Source organism: Passer montanus, unplaced genomic scaffold (assembly GCF_014805655.1).
Source record: "Passer montanus isolate IOZ18808 unplaced genomic scaffold, ASM1480565v1 scaffold3, whole genome shotgun sequence".
Taxonomy (NCBI): Eukaryota; Metazoa; Chordata; class Aves; order Passeriformes; family Passeridae; genus Passer; species Passer montanus.
The window spans coordinates 21922887-21933413 of NW_024367707.1; the positions used below are offsets into that span (position 1 = coordinate 21922887).

At 40.1% G+C, this 10527-nt stretch overlaps 1 protein-coding gene across 2 annotated transcripts in view; it reads left to right on the forward strand.

Annotated features, from left to right (window-relative positions):
- CNGA3 (cyclic nucleotide gated channel subunit alpha 3) overlaps positions 1-10527 on the forward strand; it is a 30921-nt gene that overhangs the window by 16435 nt on the left and 3959 nt on the right. Inside the window, exons 5-7 of one of the 2 annotated variants that reach the window (XM_039714084.1) lie at positions 4085-4204; positions 6267-6374; positions 7253-7359. In XM_039714084.1, the coding sequence (XP_039570018.1) occupies positions 4085-4204; positions 6267-6374; positions 7253-7359 (335 nt within the window). The remainder of the gene's footprint in view (positions 1-4084; positions 4205-6266; positions 6375-7252; positions 7360-10527) is intronic. The other variant, XM_039714085.1, reaches the window with a different exon arrangement.

Sequence of the window (10527 nt, forward strand, 5' to 3'; positions counted from 1 at the left end):
ACTGCATCTGTGAAGAGGACTTGAAAGGATTGAAGAAAGCTTAAAATAGTAGCCCAATGAGTACAGGGCTAAAAATAGTGAGGTGCATCTTGCTATGCACTAATACGCCTAAGAACAGGCTTCAGACATCAGATGTGGTCATAAATGTGTATGCCAGGCACATGACAGAAAGGAACTGGTGCCTTGAAGCAGTTATGCAAAGGGGCTTATCACAACAGTCAAAATTGACCTTGCTAATCTTATCAGTGCCTCTGTGAGAAGCTCGTGAGTCCGTCTGTCATGTCGGTAAACACGTGCGTGAAACACCAGCGGCCTTTACTTACACTCTTTAATGTGTTTGATTTAACTTGTTTGCAGTCACTGGCCCTTGGCCAGGTTCAATGTCAACTTTAGCAACAACACCAATGAAGAGTAAGTACTGCTGACTTCCAAAGACCTTGCTACTACCAGCACCTTCTCTTTTTCCCTGTCTAGCCTAGTAACATTTGTAGTATAAACTCCTTAGTTCTTGCTAAGCCTTTCCTAAGAGTATAGTTTTATTGTAGAGGAAGGTCTAGTTTTCTTAGTATGAAAAGCATCCTTTGTGCTCCCTGTGAACTTCTTTTTGTCTGAAGTTACCCCTTCCTCTCAAGGAGTGAATTTGACTAAGCATTTAGTCCCTGCCTTCTGTAGTTCAGCTGGCTGATTTTACTGCATTACCAATTGATGCATTCATTTTTCAGTTTTTAAATGAGATTCATGTGTAAACTTTCTAATAGTGGTTTTCCTCTTTTAACACACTGGTCCCTTTTTGCAAATCAAGTGCCCCAAAAATTTCAGGTTGTCAGATGAGAAGTGGATACTGATTAGGACACCAAAACCCATTTATATGTCCATCTTTTAAAAGTGTGTGTTTCAGTTCAGCAGGTACTGTCATTTTAGAGAGAGTGACAAGCACCATATATTGCCACAGAATGTCTGACAGAAGCTGTCCTTTTGAGTTTATTTTATATAATTGACAAGCTATTTCACAGTATTACACCAAAGAGAAATTGATTTAAAAATGTGAAAAGCTCCTGTAATTTAAAATCACCCTACATTGATGTTTAGGTTGTCTTAGACCACAGCAATCTGAAGACATATCTGCTCTTTAGTATCCAGTAGCAGATCTGTTCTCATGCATAATGGTAGTAGGTTTTTTTCATTACTTTCCAGATGAAAACAAAAAACTTCAAAGTAATCAGTACATCTTCTGATTGTGTCAGAAATACTTCTAGAAAACTCTTGGGTTTTTTTTCTCCCAATAATTCTATCATAGGCAAGTTTAAACTGTACATTTTGAATGATGCTGCAAAACCTTTGTGCACATAGCTGAACAAGAGACCTTTCTGCTCCTAAAGCAACTTTTCAGTTTGTTTTGCATAACTTTTATTCAAAAGGAAAATCTGTGTGCAGTGAACAGTGACAGAAATATGAAGGCTTTTATTTAGACTGATATAAAAGAAGTGCTATAAGCTTGGAGCCAGCCTGCTAGATGGAGCCCAAAGGACTGGTTAGGACAGAAATACTTCTGCCTTACTCTGTTTCTGACAATGACTCAGGTACCTTGGGCAAAACTCTCATCCTTTCACTGTCTCATTGTTTTTAAACGAAGACAAGACCTGTCTGTCTACCTGCCCGACAGTCTCAAACATACTTGATTTGCAGAGTACTTGACAGATGAGAAATGCAAATATTTGAGTCATTCAAAGACTATGACAGTGTTTTTATAAGGGCTGATGAAAAAGGTTTCTAAGTCTAAAGCTGCACACAGCTTAGAAACAGCATGGATGCTGCTGTGTTGGGGTCCAAGAGGACAGACACAAACTGTTCCTATAGTTACTGGATTCCAGTTTACTCAATGTTACTGGTAAAGAAAAAGGAATGTGGACTTTTCACTATGTTAAAGACCTAAGTGTGCCATGTCTGGGGAAACTGTACATGATGCTTTCAAGTCTTTGATTATGGCAAACATTTTCCTCTGAGCAACTTCCAGTCAGACTACAAGCAGACGGGAGTATGATAAATTGGGAGTTACCGCAACAGAAAAATAAACAGAGGCAACATGAATTGAAGAAACTCATTTACAAAAGGTACCTGTAGTTGATAGATGAGTTTGTAGGCGATCTCGGGCCAGAGAAAAGTAAGTGTTGGCATTAGATGCTCTGTGAAATAAAGTTTTTTCACTTTTTAAAAAATAAAGCACAAACATAGGGGGCAGTTGGAATTGTCAAAATACTCCCTCGAAAGTTCACCATCACTGAGACTTTTTAACTGATTCTTGATCTCAGCCTACTTTCCCTGCATAAAAAGATCCACAAATGTACAGGTGGTCCTGCCCTTTGAAAATTTTGCTTACTGAAAATTCTTCCTTTCTGGTAAGAATACCAGGCATTTGAAGTATTGAGGAGCAAAATTAATGCTAACAACAGGAACTGTGCATTTGCCTTTAAATCAGACACCATGCATGGTAATCTGAAGTGAAACCCTAATGTGTTTTTTAAACAGTAAAAACAGGCAGATTGGAAAATGAAGAGGTAAAGTTCTGGACAGTCAGTCCAGAGAAATAAATTTTTGAGAAGCAGTTCCCACTGCTGTGTAGGAATCAGCTTTGGTAAATGAAAATCTCTTTCTTTGATTTGAGATGCAAGTAGAAATAGAAGATCAGTCAAGCCAAAGGTTCTTTTCTCCTCCAGTGCTGCTCCCTTGTACTGTGTAATTTTGCAGGTGTCAGTGGCGTTGGTCAGCTTGGTAGGCATTTCCCTGGATGTGGCAGAGCGTGGGGTCTCGGTGTTTTTTATCAAATGAGTCTTGGCTTTTCCAAAGTACACTGTGGTGGTGCATCACTGCAGAAATGTCTAAGGGTAAGAACTGGAACAGGTGCTCATTGCTGATGGGTGAAAGCTGCTACTATCTTAAAATTGGTGGCTGTCATCGCCTTTGGAGCACTTCTTTCTCCCTGTATTGAGCACTTTCCTAGATGTGACTGCCATTCGCAGCACAGACCTTTCTGTCTGAGCACTGTGAGCAGGTGTGCATGGAAAGCACAAGTCGTGTAAGCAGAATATTACAGATTCTGTCCTTGCTGTGGGATGTTGCTGTCATTAAACTCACTTGTCCTTTCTTGACACCAGTGCAAAGTACCCAGTCTTGGCAGTCTTGGCAGTACAGAGGAGAAAACAGAGCTCTCATGGGAGCAGGAATCCATGGCTTTCATTCACACCTGATGTTACGTGTGGAGAGTTTTGTTATCCACATAAACTGTAGTGTGAAGAACACTCTTAGACTTTCTGTCTAACAGGGACATTTTCTGCTTTAAGGACTAGAAATGTTTCAAATAAAAAAGAATGAGATCTCAGATTATGGATTTTCTGCTTGTGCAAGTGAGCACCATTCTTCACAACACATTACATTATTCTTGACCAAGCTACGTAGCAAATCTAGCTTTAAGATTAAGCATCTTGAGAAAGATGTTAACTTCCTGTAGGTTTGAAAATTATTTGTGGGCCTGTCTGCCTAAGTTAACATATTTCAAGACTCCTCTGTTCAGACAAACATAAGAATGGGGCAATTCGGATCCAGAGGCGAATAATTAATTAACATCTGGCTGATTTTAAAGAATCATGAGTGGAGATTCATCCTCATTTTTTATAATTACTATGAAAGCTTCAGACAGTCAAGTTGAGGTTTTGGCTGTGCAAAGAATGCTGACAGTTTGTTAAGCCATTTCACATTCTGTCATCATTTGATAGCTATCTTTTTAAGTGCCTGGGTCCTTAAAGTCAATCAAACTGAATGCATTTATTTGAAATCAGCCTGGTAGGTACCCTGATGTCTGAAAAGGTCAAGAAGGTGTGGGTGACTAATGCAGAGAATCAGCCAGCTGGTTACCTGATGTGATGGTGTGGTGGTGTCAGGGTGAGAGGTCTCAGCTTGAGAACCCTTTTTTCCAGTTGGATCCCTGTCCTATTCTGTCTGGAGTTTAGAATAGTTTCCCAAACCTCCCCCCTCTCCCTTAATTGCTCAGTATTGGTAATACTGCTAAGCCTTGCATTATGTTGTACAGCAAAAAGGAAGAAAAGAAAGAGGTTAAAGAGGAGAAAAAAGAGGAAAAGAAAGAGGAGAAAAAAGAGGAAAAGAAAGATGACAAAAAAGATGACAAAAAAGATGATAAAAAAAAGGAAGAGTAAGTATAAAGCATGAATGTGTGATTGTAACTACAAAACATGGTATAGCATTTCATTGTAATGTTTACAATTGTTCTGTAGACTGCAGATTCTTAGCCTGTCAAATCTTTAATACATTTTCCCCTTTGGGAAGGTTTCAACTGCTCAGCAAAGTTGTCTTAAAGACCTGTGTTTAGATCTTTTAGAAACAGCTGCCTATGTCAGTAAAAGGGAATTGAGTTACCTCTGGTCACTTTGAGTTGAAATCACTTTTCAATTATGACAGCACTTTAGGGCAGCAGCCTGCTTTGCAGAGCTGCACAGACTTTTCATTGTTCCAGAATTTCCATAATGATTCAGAGCAGATGAACCAAAAGTCTGGTTCATCTTGCCATGTAGAAATATCGTACATGAAGAAAAGTAAAAGTTTGCTAATAAGTTTACTTACTTCACTGACTAGTTATTTAGTTGCCTAATATGGTGGCGTTCATTGCTAGTGATCACTAAATTTCCTTCTGTTGGTTAGGGAATAGTGCATTTCTGCAACAAAAGGAGACAATTTGAATGCTTTTGACAGAAATGGATCCCATTCTTGCTTTGTTTCCTTAAAGCTGACCCAAATACAGTGCAATTTACTATTACCAGTGATTAAAAGTAATGATGATGGCAGATAAAAAGAGAATGCATTTGAGTGCATTTCACAGTTAAGGAGTATGTTGCAGCAATATATTGTAGGTTTGTATGTGTGTATATGGTGGCACCTGCTATATAGACATGAGGACATTCCAAATGGAATCTGATTGATCTCAAGATCTTTATTAATCAAAGCTTTTAATTTTTTTCCAATTACAAAGCCTTTGTTCTAAGCACTCTATTTTGGCTTTAATTACTATGCAGTGAAAGCATGAGTTCACAGTAGCCAAGATGTTTTAAAACATTTTCTCAAAGAAAATTAAAATTTTAATGTCTACAAGGTAGTATACTCTGATGTATAACAACCATATTTCATGGTCAGCAGTTTTGAGGTGGTGATCAGTTTGCTAGAAGAAATGGTTAAAACCAGTAGTGAAGATGAAGTAAAGTAAATACATTTTAGATTAAAACTGCTTCCTTTACTTGCATTGCCTGGGTATTCAGCTGACAGCAATGGCAATGCCAGAAATAAACACAGATTTGAAATAAATTACCATTATATTTTAATATATTTGCATTCTTGGAGATTAGGAAAAGTCCCACAAATACATATTCAAGCACTGCCTCACTGCATATTCTGCACACTATTATACAGTCCACAGATCACAGTTTTACTGTTGAAATAATTCTGCATCTGTGGACCTCAAATCCACTGGTGTTTATTTCCTCTGATTAGAAGCCTAATTGCTCTCTGTTCCATATCAACCTTTCTCATGCTGGAGGTGGGCACTTCTGAGCATACCCTGTGCCATTAGCCATGCTGTTCTTCAGATCTTTACATTCCAGGCCTGTCTGCTTCCTTTGGCATCACTTCCTTGTTGTGAGGCCTAAGGAGCCAGGACTGGATGTGTGAAATTTGCCTTTACATGTTTAGCTCTAGTCACACACACTGCATATGCATATGCACACAGAGTTTCTTACTTGTACAGACATGTATTTGAATACCTACATGGTTTACTTGTTCAAATGCATGCTTATACAGTCATTTCCATAATAGAATTTGCTAAAAAATCAATAATTTGCCTCCAAAGGAAGGCTCTTGCTCTACCAATGAAATATAACCTAATCTGAGTGATAATAAGACACATTTAACAATTGAAGGGGTTTTTTCAGTTTGGGGCTTAATACAGAAGGCTGTGGGTTTCAGCCTGGGAGATATGAATGTCTGTGTTTTCCTTTCCACTCTTACGTAATTTTTCCAAAGCTTTGTCAAACAAAGAAGTAGAGCTATATGGGATATCTGGTGTCTCATCTGCACTGCCTGCATGGATACTTTGTCTTCTCAGGCAGCTGTGAGTTCATGTTGAAATGAGCAGCCTCAAGAAGAGGGAAATCCAGCAGGTTGCTTGCTCACATTTCCAGTGTAAATCTGCATGTTTTACTTTCCAGGCAGAAGAAGGAGGTCTTTGTGATAGATCCTTCAAGCAATCTGTACTACAACTGGCTGACTGTAATTGCAGCACCCGTGTTCTATAACTGGTGTATGCTAGTGTGCAGGTATGGATTTAAGTTAATAACAATTCTGCATTTCAGTCATTATGTTTCCTGTGTAAATCACCCTCTTATCTCCCTGCAGTATCTTTTGAGTGACTTACCTAGAAGGTTTACAGTTCATAAGCCCTTAGGGATGTGTGATGTGTGTACACTGGGAATAGACTGCCAGTGTTTCTTTTTTTCCCCCTTTTTTTGTAAGAGCAGGTGGATGTAACTTGCAGTGAGTGTCCTCATGAGCGCTGGTGTGGCCTTTGTGTGCCACCTGCCGGCTGGCAGCTGAGCTGTGTCCTGGCCCCTGCATCCCAGGGATGAAGGCTTCCCACCACCTAGGAGAGGAGAAAGGAGGGATGTGGGCAGTGGTGGGGCCTCTTAAATTCATATAATGCATCTTTTGGATGCTCGAAGGGCAGAAGCTATAACTCAAGTATTTATTTTCCATGGTAGAATGTAGAAATCAGTTTCAGTGAAAGTGATGGTGAGCTGTAGAAATGGTTTCCTTACACTGTGTAAGGTGGTAGGGAAATATGAGAATGGCTTGCCATTGAGAAACAAATCTTTTATTTGGGAATTATCTTCATGGAGATACGTATCCCGTGAAATCTGATGCACTTTTGATTGTAGGGATATGTGTAATCCTCCATAAGTGCACTTGTGTGGCATTTATGTGTTTGAGTTTTATTCCTGTCCAGAACACTTTGAATTCTGAAAGATCCTGGTATCTGTTTGGACATCGCTCTAGTGTGCAGATGTCTGCACATGAAGATATGCTGCAATATTTCTGGAAAAGAAATGTGCACTAATGTGCTGCTAGGGCATGTAATGCAAGTACTCTGCTTATGCAGTTGGCCTAATTTATTTTTTTTTTATTTTTGTTTCTTTAGAGCCTGCTTTGATGAGCTACAGATGGACCATGTTAAAATGTGGCTGTTCTTGGATTATCTCTCTGATATTATCTATGTTATTGACATGTTTGTCAGGTTCAGAACAGGTGAGTCTTTCTGGGATTTGTTTTCTAATACTGCATGTATTTAAAGGCTGGAAACAAAAAATCCCCTGTGAGGTATGACCACTGTAATATCCTGTCAGAGTGCAACAGTGGTGGCTTTTGGAAGATGAAGTGTCTGATCAGCTTGGATTTTTGAAGGCCGTACTTTCCAACACTTGCTCTTCACTTGTCTCTAAATTCAGTTCTGTCAGTAACAGGAGTGCCAGATGCTGAGTGCATAGCCACTGTAACAGGCTGTGTGGGGAAGGGACAATAGGGCACTTGGGGCAGGAAACCAACTGCACCCCACAAGTGCTGTTCTCTTAACCAAGTTGTGCAGCATCCTGGACAGAAGTGGTTATTGAGTTGGTCAAGTGCAAGACCTGGCACCTGTCTCAGCCTTCAGTCTGTGATCCTATGCCTGGAACAGGCAGTGTGGCCCCTCTGCCACCATCTGTGCTTCCTGCAGCCTCTGTGAGGTCCTGGCAGGGTTTCCCACTGCCTGGTGATAGGATAGGGTTAACTCAGGAACCTGTTTAGGTCCTGCCTTCCTGGAGGAAGTGTGAGCCCAGAGGATCTCTGAGGGCTGTGCCATGCTATGTGTGAAGTGTTCTCATCAGCCTCTTGTCCCTGTTTCTGCAATCCAGGCAGGCTGAGATTCCAGCCTTAAAGTGGTGTCTGTTTTAAACTGAGCAAGGTGATAGTGTAGGCCTAAGCAATGATGTGCAGTGATCCATGTCACCAAGTTGCTGAATAGTCCTTGATGTACTTTGGTGCTTACATTTTGGTCCATGCCAGTGAGCACCCAGTGTCTGGGGACAGCTAGGACAGCAGAGGTTGGGTGCTGTTCATGGTGGTGGTTTTGGAGGGGCCTGGAGGAACTTACATGTGAATAAAAACTGTCATGGTAGCTAGTCTTGGGTCAGAAAACATCTCCTGTCTCATTCTCTTCACTGGTACAGACACAGCTTAAAAATATCCCTTGAAAGGGTCCAAAACAACACTGATCATTTAAAAATTGGAGTAATTTTAGATCTTTCATTTTAACATCTTATCCATTTTTATCTATTTATTTATCTAAAGTTGTGCTGACAGCTTGATGTTAATTATGGCTTGTGAGAAGCTGTAAACATAATTGCAAGATGGGCTAAAAATGATGTCATGTGGGAAGCATTCAACCCATGGCAAGCCAGATTCTTAAACTTAGCAAGTACCCTGTTCAACAGGAAAGTCAGTTTCAGGTACCAGCCAAAATCACAAGAGTGCTGTATTTGGGGCAGAATGGGGAGGGGTGTTCATCTTCTTTATGCAGTTAAAATGTCAACTGTGCCAGCTAAATTTACCTTCTGCAGTTACATATCTGTTAATGTAATGGGAAAGAACAGAGCAGAAATTAGGCATGTCCAGGCAAAGCAAGTTATAAATTTCCATTGGTTATCCTGATAACGATTATATGGCTGTTAAAGCCTGACTGGAATTTGAATTTTCAGGCCTGGCTTGCAACTGCAGAATTGCTGGAGCTGTCTCTCAAATGCTTCAGTGCAGGTGTCTGCTGTAGTTCCAGGCATTCCAAGAAAGAAGTCACTTCTTTTAGGTGGCAAAATCTTTGTCTCTTAAGAGTTCCTCCTGGCTCTGCCTTTGCCTGCTGCCTTTTTGTGTGAGTCCGCAAGGTCCATCTGCCCTGGGGACAGAGGTTCTTGAAGCCTCTGGGGAAGAGTGAGACTTTCTGCTATTTGAGGGCAGGGTCTGCCTTGGAGCTGAGATCTAGGTAGCCCCATGACTACTCTGATCAGCAGCTTCTCCATGGTGCATTTCTGTCTAGCTGCAGGGCCAGTTGAACTGCAGTTCACCTGGTGACTGTGCACTGTGAAACAGAAAAGCGTCATGTCTCAGCAGCTGGTTGTGTTTAGCACACCCTGTGTTCTAATGCTTTCAAATTATTTTACTGTAAGACTTTAGTTCCATAAGGGAACAAAAAGCTGAGAGATATTATCTCCTTTCAGGAGGAAGGTGTTTTCAAAGTTATTTTTTATAACTGTGTATCAGAAATTGATCATTCTGGCCAGCTTTTCTGTTTAGTTGTATAAAAGGGCATATTTGACCAGCTTTTTCAGCAGTGTTCTGGGAGGCAGCACATGCATGGCACAGGAACTACTTCCATTTGCAGTTGATGCCAGTTTGCAGATCCAAAGCCAGATACACACAAATAGATGTGGCATTTACAGATGAACCATACATTCCAGAAATACTGTGCTGTGTAGAGCACAAAGAAATGCAGCTTGGTGCTCCTCAGCAGAGGAGAAAGCTACAGGTGCCTTGTAGGTTGCTAAAGGGTTAGTAAAATGTCTGGGATATACCAGGAATATTTTGGTTTTTTCTCAGTGGACATTTTCTCCTGAGTGGCCCAATGGGCTGACAGTTGGATATCTCCATTGCAATTGCAGCAAGCATTTTACAGTGCATATAGGCTGTTCCTTGTGGAACATTTTCAATGCCCTTGGAGGCACAAAAGAGCACTGTGACTGTACTGTCTGCAGTAAAGGTCTCTCACCGCAGTTTATATCTACTTGTAAATTTTTTTAATGTAATACTTTTCAAAGCCTTTGGAATGAAAAAATGTTGATGTGTGAGAGTCTGCTTAGTAGCCCTCTCACTAGAAACACCAAGTGCAACCCAAGGAAAATCATGTCAGTTTTAACATTGGACACAAGAGGAAAAACATGACTTAGGGAGGGGGGTAACTGCATTTCTTTATCTCAAGGATATCTATATTATTTGGAAAAAGTTTCCAGCAATTTATTATATCTACTTATTCTTGATATTTATTTTAAAATATTCCACTCCTATTTTATACACACTTGCTTAACTTTAGTTATGACTCATGCCAATGATTCATGAAAAATTAGACACTTGAATATCCCTCTTTTTTTCGCAGAGATACTTAAAAGAAAAAGATACAGCTGTTGCAGAAAAGAGTGGAAAGCCTCAGGGAGCACTGTGGTGATAATAGAGTCATTGTTCTTAGTCATTATATATCAGCTGTGAAACTTGATTGAAATATTTAAATATGCAATTAAATGACCTCAATGTCCGTAGGCATAACGGTACAAATTTTAACATTCTTAGGCCTGAAATGTAAGTCACTCACTACTGTTGATGGTATTTTTTTTC